At 47.3% G+C, this 15,755-nt stretch overlaps 1 protein-coding gene across 4 annotated transcripts in view; it reads left to right on the top strand.

Moving 5' to 3' along the window:
- Positions 1 to 8,579, top strand: part of RAB11FIP1 (RAB11 family interacting protein 1) — a 30,825-nt gene extending 22,246 nt beyond the window's left edge. For 2 of the 4 annotated variants that reach the window (XM_059909308.1, XM_059909305.1), the window contains one exon: positions 5,416 to 8,579. In XM_059909308.1, the coding sequence (XP_059765291.1) occupies positions 5,416 to 5,634 (219 nt within the window). In that variant the 3' untranslated portion in view covers positions 5,635 to 8,579. The remainder of the gene's footprint in view (positions 1 to 5,415) is intronic. The other 2 variants (XM_059909307.1, XM_059909306.1) reach the window with 2 other exon arrangements.
- Positions 8,580 to 15,755: the final 7,176 nt, after the last annotated feature.

Raw genomic sequence — 15,755 nt, 5'->3', positions numbered from 1 at the left:
CCCCTTAAAACCAAAACCAATCCCCCCAGATGATCTCTGCTGGAGAGTATCCTCATCCTGCCCTTTCTGATTCTAAAATCAGAGGGATTCAGATGTGTTATGTTTCAGACACGTGGACAGGAATTTCCTAACCCACCCCTGGGGATCGCAGTTGGGAGACATAAACTTTGTTTCTATTTTACTGCAAGCGTCTAGAAGTTACATTCAGTCATAGATTTTACGGTCCCAGGGACTCCAGGACGTCAAATAGTTTTTGTGTTTTTAAAATAAAACTTTTGCTCACGTCTCCTTCACTCCTGCAAGCGTTTTGCAAGTGCCAGGCGGTGGCTGATACCTACGGCTCTGTTGCCCCTTTGCCTCCAGGGGCTGCGCTGAAGGTACACTCAAAGCTGGAGATTTTGGGGTCGAGAGACTGAGTAGTAATAACGACCTGCTGCTGAAAACAAGTTAGCATCTTCCGGCCGTCTTGCTTTCTCTTCCCTGTTGTCCACGCTGACGGGGCATCACTGTTAAGCATCATTCTCAAAATGATCAGCTGTAGCCAGAACTGTGTACCTACGGTGCTTTAGCCCAAAGCCTAAAGGTGGACCCTAACTTCGCCAGCCTAGCCTGTCTGGCTTCTGTGGTTCTGTAGAAGGGGCAGCACTTGTCCTCTTGGAGTTAATGATATTTACCGGGAAACTGGGCAAAAGAACAGCATGGAAGGGACCATCACGAAAACTAGAGTCATTTAGCACCCCCCTCGCCCTGTCCCCTCTTCCGTTTACTGTGGCATGCAGCTTGGCTCTGAAGAGAAGCAAACACCTAGCTTTCGGGAAGTGAGCAAGACCCTTGGTTCCCATTCTGTTTACTCTTTTTTTTTTTTTTTTTTAAACATCTTTATTGGAGTATAATTGCTTTATAATGGTGTGTTAGTTTCTGCTTTATAACAAAATGAATCAGTTATACATATACATATGTTCCCATATCTCTTCCCTCTTGCGTCTCCCTCTCTCCCACCCTCCCTATCCCACCCCTCTAGGTGGTCACAAAGCACCGAGCTGATCTCCCTGTGCTATGCGGTTGCTTCCCACTAGCTATCTATTTTACATTTGGTAGTGTATATATGTCCATGCCACTCTCTCACTTTGTCACAGCTTACCCTTCCCCCTCCCTGTGTCCTGAAGTCCATTCTCTAGTAGGTCTGTGTTTTTATTCCCGTCTTGCCCCTAGGTTCTTCATGACCTTTTTTTTTCTTAGATTCCATATATATGTGTTAGCATATGGTATTTGTTTTTCTTTCTGACTTACTTCACTCCGTATGACAGACTCTAGGTCCACCCATCTCACTACAAATAACTCAATTTCGTTTCTTCTTATGGCTGAGTAATACTCCATTGTATGTATGTGCCACATCTTCTTTATCCATTCATCTGTTGATTGACACTTAGGTTGCTTCCATGCCCTGGCTGTTGTAAATAGAGCTGCAATGAACATTTTGGTACATGACTCTCTTTGAATTATGGTTTTCTCAGGGTTATATGCCCAGTAGTGAGATTGCTGGGTCATATGGTAGTTCTATTTTAGTTTTCTAAAGAACCTCCATACTGTTCTCCATAGTGGCTCTATCAATTTACATTCCCACCAACAGTGCAAGAGTGTTCCCTTTTCTCCACACCCTCTCCAGCATTTATTGTTTCTAGATTTTTTGATGATGGCCATTCTGACCGGTGTGAGATGATATCTCATTGTAGTTTTAATTTGCATTTCTCTAATGATTAATGATGTTGAGCATTCTTTCATGTGTTTGTTGGCAATCTGTATATCTGCTTTGGAGAAATGTCTATTTAGGTCTTCTGCCCATTTTTGGATTGGGTTGTTTGTTTTTTTGATATTGAGCTGCATGCGCTGCTTGTAAATTTTGGAGATTAATCCTTTGTCAGTTGCTTCATTGGCAAATATTTTCTCCCATTCTGAGGGTTGTCTTTTGGTCTTGTTTATGGTTTCCTTTGGTGTGCAAAAGCTTTTAAGTTTCATTAGGTCCCATTTGTTTAATGTTTACTCTTCAAAGCTCATTTAATCAGGGGCTTATCTCCCGGCCCTGACTGAGAGTAACTTGCCTTAAAACAAAGGCAATGGCTGCTTATTCTACTCATGATTTGTAAGTTCCGCTGCTGCCCCCCTGCCTGGATGCAACAAAGCTATTGGTCCTGGACCATACCTGGTAACTACTCTGAGTAAACATGGAAAGGTTCCTGGAGCCGGCTATTGGCCGACCGCAGAATAGACGCTTTGTACTAAGGCATAAACAGTGCTTATAAAAATAACTACGCTTTGGAATGTTGCAAAGTGAGAGAGAGGCTAGGAAAAGAAATTGCTACGAAAAGCCAGCTGAATCATTACTACAATGGCTTTTGTTGTTGTTATTGTTTTAGGGCCGCCATCTTTTATAGATGATTAAAACTAGGAATGTATTATTTATTCAGGTGGCTTCCACACTTCCATTTAAAAATAATACAGCCAACTAGATCCAAAAATCATCTGTCATATTGTATGGGAACAGTTGGATACAAATCTGAATGTACGTCATTATTGGTACAGCTATGCGGGAAAAATCCAATGTAAAAATCCTGGAAGGAAATGTGTGACACTGGGCACTATTGTTTCTTGAATTAATGGGTATTTTCTTTGCACCTCTTCCTCTCCATGGTCATTACTCACTTTCTGTAATTGCTGGATTGCTTTTTAATTTTTTTAGTCATCACATGAATAGGAACTTCTAGTGGTTTCAAAGTCCTGCATAGTTTCCTCTTTAGGTTACAGAATCCAAATCGAAGAGCTGTTTGACAGTTTGTAGGAAGTACCTTAACTGCGCACGCCTCTTCAGTTCTATGCATTTGTCTTAAGGAAACATTTAGGGATGTGACCAAAGATTTATGGTCACGCATTTAAATAAATGTTATTATATAACTGTGAAAATTGAAACCAACCTCAATATCCAGCAACAGAGAGATGGTTAAAATATAATGAAATTTAAAACATCCACTTAGGACTTCCCTGGTGGCGCAGTGGTTAAGAATCCGCCTGCCAATGCAGGGGACACGGGTTCGAGCCCTGGTCCGGGAAGATTGCTCCACAGAGCAACTAAGCCCCTGCGCCACAATTACTGAGCCTGCGCTCTAGGGCCCGCGAGCCACAACTACTGAGCCTGCGTGCCTAGAGCCCGTGCTCCACAACAAGAGAAGCCACCACAATGAGAAGCCCGTGCACCGCAACAAAAAGTAGCCCCCGCTCGCCGCAACTAGAGAAAGCCCGCGCGCAGCAATGAAGACCCAACACAGCCAAAGATAAAACAAAGAAATAAAGAAATAAAATTAAACAAACAAAGAAAATCCATTTAAAAAGCAATTTTTCTAAAGTTTAATGATGGGAAAATGCTCACAAAATAATGATTTTCAAAAGCTATAAAACTGGATATTGTATGATGCTAAAGTTGTAAAACATATCATAAAGAAAACCCAGGAAGGGAATTCCCTGGCGGTCCAGTGGTTAGGACTTGACAGTTTCATTGCCGGGGCCCCGGGTTCAATCCCTGGTCAGGGAACTAAGATCCCACAAGCCGTGCAGTGCGACAAACAAACAAATAAACAAAAACAAATAAACCAAACCAAATAAAAAGCAACAACAACAAAAACCCACAAAACAAAACAAAACAAAAAAACAGGAAGAATAAGAAAGAAAGAGACCCCAGTGTTAGGTGTTGGAGCTATGAGTAATAATTTTTTCCCTCTTCTGGATTTGAGATTTTCTATGATACGTAAATATTCCTTTTATAATTCAAACCAAAATCCTGTTATTTGGGGGGGGGGGGGAATTAATTTTAATTCATCTCCAGGGTCTGGTTCAGAGGTTACTCCATCTTTGAAGCTTGTCCTGATCACCCATGTAGCAATGGTCTCTTGTTTGTTCGGCAGCTGGAGCATGTCATATCTCTCTGGACCCCGACACTCAGGTGAAGCCCCAGGTGTGTCAGACACTGTGGGGACCTGGCCCCTCCTCTCGAGGAGCACCTGCCTGCCCTTCCCTCCAGGTGTCAGCTGCTGCTTCTTTCTATCTCCAAACTCTCTTGCAGAGCATCTTATGTAATCAATATTTTTGAATGAATATAATCCTTCTGTGACAGGGGTATAATCTAACACCCCTGGAGGATGTATTCTTGGCTGTTGTTTACAAAGACTACTTTTTTCCTTGATAGGATATGTGAACAGACACACCCTATTTGACAGCGTCAGGCACGTTTCTAAGCCAGTGTTGCCATCATCGTGCTGTTCTTTGTAGCCAGGGCAAGACGGACGGGATTTCTTTCGGGATTCTGGCCGGTGTGCAGGCAGCTTGCGTCACTGCACTGAACAGGGCCTTCTCTTGTGTCGTGTCAGGGTTGACCCTGCTCTTGACGTAGCTGCTTCTTGAAGCAGGTGGTTCTGAGCCTTCCTCGGTGAAACCGTGATTACCTCAGAGTTCCGCCGGCAAAACTGTCTTGAGGTTGCCCCATGACCTCTTCTCTTTAAACTTATGAATCTGAGCCACAGAATTCAGGAAAAGTTAGCTTTGGGGTTTTTTCCCGTCTCACCGGAGACTTGGTACAGCGTGTTACTTTATGTAATCCTTATCTTGCGTTTCCTCGTGGCTGGGGCCTGGGCAGTTTGCAGTCAGCCATGAGTCATCCCAGATTGTAAATGTAACTCCGCGGGGCTCCCGCTCTGGTCAGGACAGGGCTGCCACTGTGCCCAGAGGGGGCGCCATCGATGGCTGTGATGGTGGCCCTTGGCTTTGACTCTGTATAGTTTTGGGGAATGACTTACAGTGGGGTCTCCCAGTGCACCCTCCTAATCACCAGATCTCCTGAGCACAGCCGAGGCAGTAGCAGGCCTTCTGGGATGAACGGCCACGTGTTGTCTTGGGAGGACAGTGTCGCCTCCTGCACCGTCTGCCACTAGGGTTTCTTCACAGGTCACGTTAGCTTGGCACTCAGCTCCACTTGGATATCTGGTTGTGCCAGCTCCAGGGTTCACAGGCCACCAGTCATTACATCACTAAACCCCAAGCCCAGAGTCTAGTCCGGGGGTCTGCAGCCTGTGAGCTGGGTACGGTTTGTACATTTTTAATAGGTCATAAAACAAAAAACCAAACCAAACCACAAAGACAAACATGCAGCCAAGGCCACCTGTGGCCTGCACAGCCTGAAATACTAACTCTTTGTCCCTTTCACAGAAAAGTTCATCCGTCATCAGTTTTCCACCCAAATCAAAGACGAATTCCCAGGAGACTCAGATCACAGACTCAGTCACTAAAAGCTACCTCTTTTGTACTTCTTTAAGATGTTTGACTCCTTGACTGACTTTATCACTTTTCTCCCCCCGCCTCCCCTCTCCAAAGAAATACAAGCCCTCGGAACCCGAGTTTGCTTATGCACAGCTGACCCACGACGAGCTAATCCAGCTGGTCCTCAAACAGAAGGAAGCGATAAGCAAGAAGGAGTGTCAGGTGCGCCAGCTGGAAGACTACATCGACAACCTGCTGGTCAGGGTCATGGAAGAGACCCCCAGCATCCTCCGGGTTCCCTCTCAGGTCGGCAGAAAAGCAGGAAAGATGTGAATCGCTTGCCTCCGGCACTGAGACTTTCGTGTGAGTTTGTTTCCGCCTGCTCCCAAGGCCGAGGACTCGGTGTGCCTGAGAGCCAGGGTCCGGGCTCCAAATCACTATCTCCCTCGTGCGTTATCTGGCAAGAGTCAATCCCACCCACAGAAGCCAGGTTAATTATTACAATGAATCTTTTATTGGACATTCCCAGGGTTTTATTTTCAAATGCCACTGTGCCTTTAACCAAGTTGTAAATATTTTATGCCTGACCCGAGACGTGGTCATTAGATCTGATCCTGGCCGAGAGGTTCAGATGGCGCTGGGGGTAATAATGTATTTTTAACATTGGGGTTTTCTTTCTTTAATATTGAGATTTTAAAGTACGTCTCCCCTAGTCATTAAAGCTTAGGGTGAGATGACAAGGACCAGGCAATTGGTGTGGTGCTGCACATACTTTCTTGGCTTTTGAGTAGCTCAGCTGTGGCGTTTTGGCTGCAGATGCTAAGTTTTGATACAATGTAAACCTACCCAGCTCCTCGGACTTGGTCTTTTGTTTTCGACTGGAGCAGAGGAGCTTAGGGTGCGCCTCCGAGTGTGCCTCTGAGATTTGGAACAAGCTGCCTTTTGCAGACATCAGCCTCCACTACTCTGTAGCCTTCAAGTGTGCTCTTTATCAACCAAGAGGGGCTGTCTGTGGAGGTACGGAAAGTAGACCAGGGGAACTAGAATCACTTTGCACTGGGGCAGTTGGTCAAAATCCCTCCTCTTGTGATCGCAGGGTCCCTGCTGGCTGGAGTGACCGAGTCAGTGCCTTGATTAGGGATCGGGTGACCCAAGCACGTGCTAAAACAGTCCCACCAGGTACGGAGCAACTGCAGTGGCATCCACTGGCCCTCCCCCATGTGCCGTCGCTCGGCCCCCTGGCTCCCTTGGCAGCTCTTCTCGGCATTTCCCTCCCCCGCCCCTTGTTATAAAATTGCAAAGAGCAAGATGATACCTATTTTTAGATGGCTGTATTTTTTAAACTAGATTAACATACTTTTTTTTTTTTTTTAAACTAGGACACTTGCCCCCTTCTCAACTAATAGCACCAGTTCAGAGTCTTCAGGTAATTTCGTTGTTAGTAACCTGATATTGGAATTGGAATGTTTTCCGTATTACTCATTTTATTCTCCCAGTTGTGACAGAATCTCATCAAATCCCATCATCTCTCCTGGGGGAAGAATGTCACAGGCCAAGTGGGTGGGCAGGGGTTGAGATGAGAGCGGTTATTAAATGGAACTCTCTTCTATGTTCATTCTTGTTATATTGAAGTTGAGGCAAGATGATTGGCAGTGGAATCCCTTTTCAGGATCACGTTTGCTGCCGCGTTAGTTAATATCAGAGCACTTTAATCTGAAGGATGATACTGTAACTTGATTTAGCTAATTTGCTTTTAATTATCGATAGCTCTTTTATTTAATACCCTCCTACAGTACTGGGGACCACTGTAAACTTCTCAGATGACTTGTATTTTTGTAGTGCTATGAGATTTATGTACATCCCTATAAAGAGAACTGGATATTCGCTTGAACTCTGCAGATGCACGTGTATATATTTGTTCTGCAATGTTTTTTACTTGATGTCAATGTACTTTGACGGTGATAACCCGCGTGCACTGGGTGGCGGGAGCGCTGAGTGGTTTCTCCTCGGAAGAGCTGCTGTGGAGACCCGCATTCTTCCTGAGAGCTGGTTGTTGTGGAAAGATCTGCTGCTAGGACCTCGGGGATGGGACCCAGTCTCTGTTTGAGAGGAACGTCCGGGTGGAGGAGCAAATTCCTCTGCTCTGTATGCCACTCGAGAACTCTGGAGAATGAAGGACAGTCTACTTCAAGGGTGTCTGGTTTCTACCACTGCTGGGAAAAAAAATCCCCAGGTAGCATTCCTGCACCTCTCAAGGTCACTGTTTAACACCTGTCCTTGAGGACTCTACTGTGAGGGAGAGCTCAGCTAGGAGAGCTGGAGCCTGCTCTGAGCTGTTCACAGGGGCAGGTGGACTGGAGGGCTGGAGCTCCTGCAGCCGGCATGGGTCTGAGGGCTTACACCCAGCCGTCTATACCAGGAGAGCCTGAATTAGCCTCTAGCTGCTGAAAATGCTCACCAAACTGATGGGCCCTAGGAGGAGGCCGTGCTCTGCAGAAGCAGGAGCAGCTCTTTCTTGGCCTTGCCTGGCTGACCCCCTGGAAGACCAGTCAGTACTTCAGGGAAGCATCCGATGACATACCAAACACCTTGCAATGAACTTCAGTTGGAGGTCAGCGTCTGGAAAAAAATGTCAACCCTTTGCCTGGGTGTTTCATATCATCTCAGTCCTTGGCCTTTGACAGATGTCCTGCCCAACCCTTTTATTTCCTGTGTGTCAGCCTCCCCGGGTAACAGAATGGAGGAGCAGGAAAGTCTGTCCTTTGCCACACAAACAGCGTTGACCCTGAGTGGAGGGTGCATGCATGGTGAGTGGGATACGTGTGTGGTTTCCAGCTCTGCTAACAGTGGGGGCTCGGAAGGGCACAGAGGGAGGAGGGTCCACGACACTCAGCCACCTGCCGGATTGAAGGCCAAAGGCAACCTGATGTTAAATTAGGCACGATCTTCCCTCCCTGTGCCCCTTCTTTTTTAGAACTGCTAACTAATGGTCCCTCAAGGCTGAAGGATCTGTTGCCTTAGGTGGGCGGAGAGCTTAACCTCCAGTTAAGCTTAACCTCCACACCAACCTCAACCCTGTGGTTTCTCAGCATCTATCATGTGAGCTGCTAACTTGACCTCTTCCTCCCTCTGACTGAAAGTTCACCCAGCATCTTTGGATTATAGAATTCTTATTTCCTGCTTTGTTACTTTGGGAATTTTGAATTTCTTTGCTTTTGTTTTTAAGAAGTAACCTAAAATTTCCTACAACACTAAATAAAATGGCACTACCTTTCAAAGATTTGTGTCTGTGGTGTCGTATGGGTGCAGTAAGAATTTCTTCTGTCTTCTTGGAAAACCTTTCTTGGGGGCGTGACCGGCGTTTCTCACCCCATGAGGGTCTCTTGCCTGGATTCCTGCTGCTGCCACACTGTCTGGTGCCCAGGGGTCCCAATGCCCTTTCTCCTTCGGAGGTAGGGACATCTCTGACCCTTCCCTATGACATACCCCATATTTTGGCCTGGAAGGGACTATGGTGTTTACCAGATGAACATCATTTGAATTTCCTGTCCCTAGTGCTACAGACTGCCACCTTTTCCTTGGCAGTGGTCGCCTTCAGCTAATCACATGAACGAGGCCACTTTCTTGATTCCCTCCCCCATGCCATCCCCTACCTCCTCACCCCTGCCCCACTGATTCCCCAGAGAGTGACATCTTGACTTTTGGAGCATGAGTTGAATTCACACTGGGTTCAGGAATGCCCAGATCAGTACCAGATCTAGGTTCCTGGTTCCATCAACTGAGTTCATTCATTTCTGAGTAGAGGGAATTCTGGCTGTAAAGGACTCTCCTCCTGAGCTCATTCTACCAATCTCCCACACTTTCCTGATGAGGTGAGAGGTCTGCCTGCCTCAACCAAGGGTCCCAACCTCTCAAAAGGGAGGAGATGCTCTTTCTTAGAGATGAAAGTCACACTGTAGAGGCACAGAGGCAGGCAGCACCCGTGAAGCCCCTGGGTGGGCTGAGGGGAGCTACCTGAAGGCCTCCCTGGTTTGGGTGAGGGGCCTGGTTACCCAGCCAGATGTGGACAGTGGGGCCACCGCATACAGTGATACAAAAGCGGCTTCTCTTGAAACAACAGCCTCCCAGATTTGCTTCAAACAAACAAAAAGCCCTCCAAGGAGAGTCTCTAAGGAAGGAATGTTTACACGAATGACCCCCAACTCTCCCCCAAGATTCATTTCCCTTGCTTTTGGAGGGGGCATCCTGCCCACCTCCTCGTGGAAAATGTCATTTACAGGGTACAGTTACCACCATGACTGTGGCCAAAGCGCTGGCAGCACACGCTCCCCTAGCCCTTGAACCCCATCTCGAAGCCGATGGAGCCCGTGCCCTGGGCTTCTCTTCGGGGATGTCATCTTTTGGCTTCTGCAGGCTTCCCCTCCTGGGAAGGCGGGTGCGATCACTTCCCATTCAAGTTCAAAGCTGGCTTAGCTGAACTCTGTGGGACCAGCGGATCCCAAAGCCACAGAATCTCCTGAGGGAGGATGTCCTCACTTAGCCTTTCGACGTTTGACTCTTTTACACACCTGTATCCCAAGCCCTGGAAATAGTCACCCTGGTGACACTGACAAGCCCTCAGAGCTGAGAGAAAGCTGCTTCATTCTTGCATATCAACTGCTCACTTCAGGCTGAAACTTGGTCGCAAAAGGAAGGCCTGTTTATTGAGTTCCTGCTTATTCACTAAGCGCTGCTGAGTACTATTTCCAATTCTCAAGGTAGATAATATCTCCATTATGCAGATGAGGAAATGGAGACTTTCAGAGGCATCAAAACTTAAGTTTGCCTGGGGTCCCACAGCAGGTAAAGAAAGGATTTGAACTCCTCACCTGTCCGACCTGGGGTTCTAGAACAAGCGTCAACAAACTATGGCTTTGCTTTTGTTCATGTAACCCTCAAGCCAAGGAATTTTTCCCGGGAGTTCCCTGGCGGTCCAGGAGTTAGGACTCTGCGCTTTCACTGCTGCGGCACCGGGATCAATCCCTGGTCAGGGAACTAAGACCTCACAAGCCTCCCACAAGCTGTGTGGGGTACTGCCAAAACAAAAAAAAACCACGATTTTTCCTTTTTTTTCTTTTAACGTGGGATGAACAAGTGGCCGGAATGATGACCACAGTCAACAACACCTCACTGAACACTGGAGATTTTTACATTTTAACAATTAAAGAATCAAAATAATATTTCATGACACATGGAAATTACATGAAATTCAAATTTCAGTGTCTACGCAATTTTATTGGAATACAGCAGTGCTTATTTAGGTAATTGTCTACAGCTGTTTCCACGTTGCAACAGCAGACTTGAGTGCTTAAAACAAAGACCTTCACGTCCACCAAACCTAAATATTTGCTCTCTGGCCCTTCACAGAAAAAGTTTGCTGACCCCCTGTCTAGGCCCCCAGACTAGGAGGCCCCACTCTCCTCTAGCCTTGGGGGTGGAGGAGATAATATTCTGAGTGACTTGAAATCCTGGAGGATGGGCAGGGAAAATGGAGGGCCTCAAGACAAGGCCCGACGAGCCACGGCTCCGAGGAGGGAAGTTCCCTCTGAGGCGACTGTGCTCGTGCTCTAGGCCTGTGACCTCCTTCTCAGAGTTACCAGGTGCCTTTGTTCCTGGGAGATCAGGAAACCGAACACAGCGGGGCTCAGCCCAGGGGAGGGAAAGTGTATTGGGGTCACACAATAAACAACAGGAAAGGGGAAAGTGAATATGAGTGAGGGCAGGGACTTGGCACAAGGATTTAGGAAGTCCTGGCCGTGCCCTGTACCGAGCCTGTGTCACCCTTGGGTGTCAGAGAAGAATCATTGTCTACTGAAGAGCTGAGGTGATGGGGACATGGTCAGAAAGTCTCCAAGACTCATTGTGACGAGGCGAGGGGGTCCTCTGGGCTCAGAGTGAAACTGGGTTAGAGTCATCTGAGCTGGAAGGAGCCCAGGGAGAGGCCCTGAGAGCAGCCCAACTCCCACTGGTTACTCGCTCCAGATTAGAAATGATCCTGTCTCTGAGGAATCCCGTCTATGTGTTGCTTCTGATCGGCCCACCCAGGACAGGTGTCCACCAGAGCTGGACAGCCTTTCCGGAGTGTAGCAGGCACTGCCAGGACACAGGGGTGAGAAAGCCAGGTCATTCCCAGGGAGACTTGTAACAAAGACAGGTAGATCCCTAATACATATGCACATGTCACCAAGGGACGACTGGCCGGGGGCTTCCTTCAGGCCACCAGTGCCCTCCTCTCTGGCCTCTTCTCTAGAAAGAACTCTGGCCTTAAGGTCAGTATTTCACATCTGGACCATGTCTGAGGCATCCTTTCCAATGGCCGCCCCTCCCCAGTAGCTTTCTGCTCTAATCCAGCCCATCCTGGGCACTCAGCATTCCAAAAGCCTACGTGCCAGATACCATGTGGGCTCCAGCCTTACAGACAAGAAGCATGGCTCCAGCTTCACAGGCTCAGGGAGGAGTAGGGGAGAGAGGTTGGAGGAACATCTGTTAAACAGATCATCATGGGCTTCCCTGGTGGTGCAGTGGTTAAGAATCTGCCTGCCAATGCAGGAGACACGGGTTCGAGCCCTGGTCTGGGAAGATCCCACATGTCACGGAGCAACTAAGCCCGTGTGCCACAACTACTGAGCCTGCGCTCTAGAGCCCGCGAGCCACAACTAGTGAAGCCCACGCGCCTAGAGCCCGTGCGCTGCAACAAGAGAAGCCACTGCAGTGAGAAGCCTGCGCACCGCAACGAAGAGTAGCCCCCCTCTCACCACAACTAGGGAAAGCCCACGTGCAGCAACGAAGACCCAATGCAGCCAAAAATAAATAAATAAATATCCCTTAAAAAAAAAAAAACAGATCATCACTATCACTGAATGATGGTAACTCTCCGTAGAGTATGTAGCAGCAGGAAAGGCACGGAGGCTGATGTATCTGTCCTGATTTCCCAGAGGAAGGCAAATAAATTTCCTAAATAAACAGATTTCTTCCTGAGAACGTGAACCCCAGACTTGCATGTCTTAGTGGAGCGCGCCATCTTCTGGCCTGGGTCCTGACCACCTCCTAGCCTGTCTGTGTCTGAGGGCGAGGCTCTCTTACACTATCACATACTTGTGGCTGGAAGAGAATTACCCCTCCACCCCTAGAGTTGCTGGTAGGAGAATCATAAAGCTGCTCTTCCACTTTACTGTGAGTAGTGTTGAGGAAAGCAGAATTTTGGGGCTTCTGTCATAGGTAGATGACTGTAGTAAAATTCCACTTTAAAAAACTGCAGTTCAGTTCAAGATCTGCACAAAACTGGGGATGAGAGGAGTCTGATGCTGTTCTGTATGGTAATGTAAAGAACTACTCCCAAAGAGACACATGTGTATGTATAACTGAATCACTTTGCTGTACGCCTGAAACTAACACAACACTGTTAATCACCTATACTCCAATATAAAATAAAAAGTTAAAAAAAAAAAAAAAAGAAACCTACTCCTGGGCTTCCCTGGTGGTGCAGTGGTTAAGAATCCACCTGACAACGCAGGGGACACGGGTTCGAGCCCTGGTCCGGGAAGATCCCACATGCCACGGAGCAACTAAGCCCATGCGCCACAACTACTGAGCCTGTGCTCTAGAGCCCACGAGCCACAACTACTGAGCCTGTGAGCCACAACTACTGAAGCCTGCACGCCTAGAGCCCATGCTCCGCAACAAGAGAAGCCACCGCAGTGAAAAGCCCACGCACCGCAACGAAGAGTAGCCCCTGCTCGCCGCAACTAGAGAAAGCCCGCGCGCAGCAACGAAGACCCAACGCAGCCAAAAAATAAATTAATTAAAAACAAAAAACACCTACTCCCAGTGCCAGTTATGTTGCTTTTAGGGACCTGTTTCCCATCCCCAGTAAGGATGTCGACTGCACTGTCTGAAACTAACAGATGTCTCTGAGAGCTGTGTGTGCACACATGGGCACACAAGTGTGTCCCCAGTATTGATCTGCTGGACAACCAGAAATAAATCCTGTCATACCTCACAGTAGTGGGGAAGTCTAGGAAAGAGGGAACTTGGGGCACCAAAGCTCACTCAAGCCCTCGCATGGCATGGGGCTAAAGTGAGTAATTCACACCTCAGGGAATGGACTGTTAGAGATTATTGCATCCCTTGGTTGGGAGAGGGGGTGGATCCCTCCAGTGGGACCAAGCCCTGTGGTAGCGCATGGGATTTCTCTAGGAGAGCGGTTCTCTTGCTCTGAGAAAGCAGTCTCTGGGGGACCGGATGGGACCCTTAGATGTGGCTATTGAGGAGAGAGACTCGAGGAGAGTGTGGGAAAGAAGGCGCTGACACCTTTTGAAGGTGTTTTTGTTTGGTTTGATTGGTTTTTAATGCTTCCCTCTTGACGTGTGAGGGGAATCTTATGAAAGTTCCCATCTCACTGATATGTTTTCATTTATATTATAATCGCATTCAGTTCTTCAACCCTTCAGTATAGCCCATTAACCATCTCATGTGATGCTGATGTGGAAAATGAAAAACTGGAAGTCTAGCTGCTCTGTGTTCACTGGTCAGCTAATACCTGGAATCCTGACAGTTCACTGAGGTCCAGGGTGCCAGAAGTTCTGTTGTGCAGTAGGAAGGGAGGGGAGGCTTTGGGGTAGCCCTGAGCAGAGGGGAGGGACTTGTGAGCCAGAGGGGCTGAACGGACAATTCTTGAAAGGTACAGCACCTCTCTCCCAATTTATATTAGAGGAAAGTGGCATTTGAAGCAGAGAAGGCTGCTGCGTGGATTACAGACAAGAGGCAATCTTATTTTGGTCAGAGATGCTCTTGTTCTGCACTGTGGTCCAGAGAACTCACAGTCTCTTAAGGCATAGAGTCCTCTGTACCTGACCACTGGTTGTAGCTCTTTCAAAAGAACCTATAGCTCTGCCTGATCAGAACCCTTTTTTTTGAGGCTCACATCCTCTGTTTGAGGACTCACTGGGTACATGGTCATTATGTCACCTCATCTCTTCATACTAATAAGTACCGTTTTTCTGTTGAAAACTTTTCAGCTCTAGGATGCATACTTTATTGGTCTTCTAAAGAAGACAGCTGTGACCTGTGTCTTAATCCTCAAGGGAGCATCCCTATCTGTTAAGGGGCTGGCAAGACACCCTTTTTCCTCAATTCAGTCTGTGCAGGAGCTGTCCAATCATTTTCTGTTTTCAGTGGGAAGTGCTCACCGTTCACCCCCAAGTCCCAGTGCACGGTTGAAATTGAGCCCACAACAGCTCCCAAGATCTGCTAATGCCGGACCTGCCTGAAATTCTCCACCACCAGACTGAGAAGCAGAAATTCCCCACCTACTTTCAGTACTGGCTATGATGACTTCCATCTGTTGTCTTGGAGTCAGAAGGAACTGGCCTTTGGTTCTTTGTCATTTAACTCAATTTTCTTATTTTTCAGACACAACTGATTCTAAAACTTTCAAGTGTTAAAACCTTTGGTTTTGTTTTGTTTTGTTTTGCCACATCATGCAGCTTGCGGAATCTTACCTCCCCGACCAGGGACTGAACGCGGGCCCTCGGCAGTGAAAGCATGGAGTCCTAACCACTGAACCACTAGGGAATTCCCAAAAACCTGTATTCTTGATGAGTGCAATTAGGATTTACTTATGAGAAAGCACACTTTCTTTGGTCATGTTTAATTTATATTCAAACATGACATACAAAATCTCTCATGTGTAAGCTTGCTAGAGGCACTCTTTTGCTCAAGAGTCTTTGATCTATACTATCCCATGCTAGGAACTTTGGAGCTAGAATCTTGGAGCATCTTAAAGCTCACGTTTAAAAACATCCAAATCTGCTTGAACCCTTCAGATTGCCAAGGGCCTCACCACCCCATATTCTTTCTCTCCAACTCCCTTAGACATTCCTTGCCTAGCCTCTGAAAGCATCCGAGGTTGCCACTCTGGATTTTAATTCAACTCCTTCATTCTACAGTGGAGGAAAATAGACTGCAAAGAGAGGAAACAACTTGCTTGAGGGGAAGCCACTCTGGAAAGAGCACGATTTCCTGCTCTCTTGATACACTACTCTCCCTTTTAGACACAGATTTTGTACTACGGCCCAAATCAACATCCATCACCAAAGAGAAATGGAGAATCTGCGATTCCCCTAGCGCTTTAGAAAAAAGAGTTGTTTGCGGATGGCAACAATTTCTTGTCTGTTATCCGTGTCCATGCAGGTAGAACGCTCACTCAAATGCAAACCCCCAGTCTGGCCCACCTCAAAGTAACTACAGATTGCGGGGAAGCCGAAGACACAGTCCAGAACAGGAACCTTCTCTCCTAGATCACGTTTCTACCCGAGTCCAAATAGGAACGGACCGGAAGTGGCGCGCAGCCGCGGAGGAAATACCTATAGTACAGCCGTCACGCTGGCCGGAAGAGAACGGTGCAGACCTTACAA

The sequence above is a fragment of the Balaenoptera ricei genome, chromosome 21 (genome assembly GCF_028023285.1).
Source record: "Balaenoptera ricei isolate mBalRic1 chromosome 21, mBalRic1.hap2, whole genome shotgun sequence".
Classification (NCBI taxonomy): domain Eukaryota; kingdom Metazoa; phylum Chordata; class Mammalia; order Artiodactyla; family Balaenopteridae; genus Balaenoptera; species Balaenoptera ricei.
Note: the sequence above shows the minus strand (reverse complement) of the source record. Positions and strands in the feature narration are given on the sequence as shown.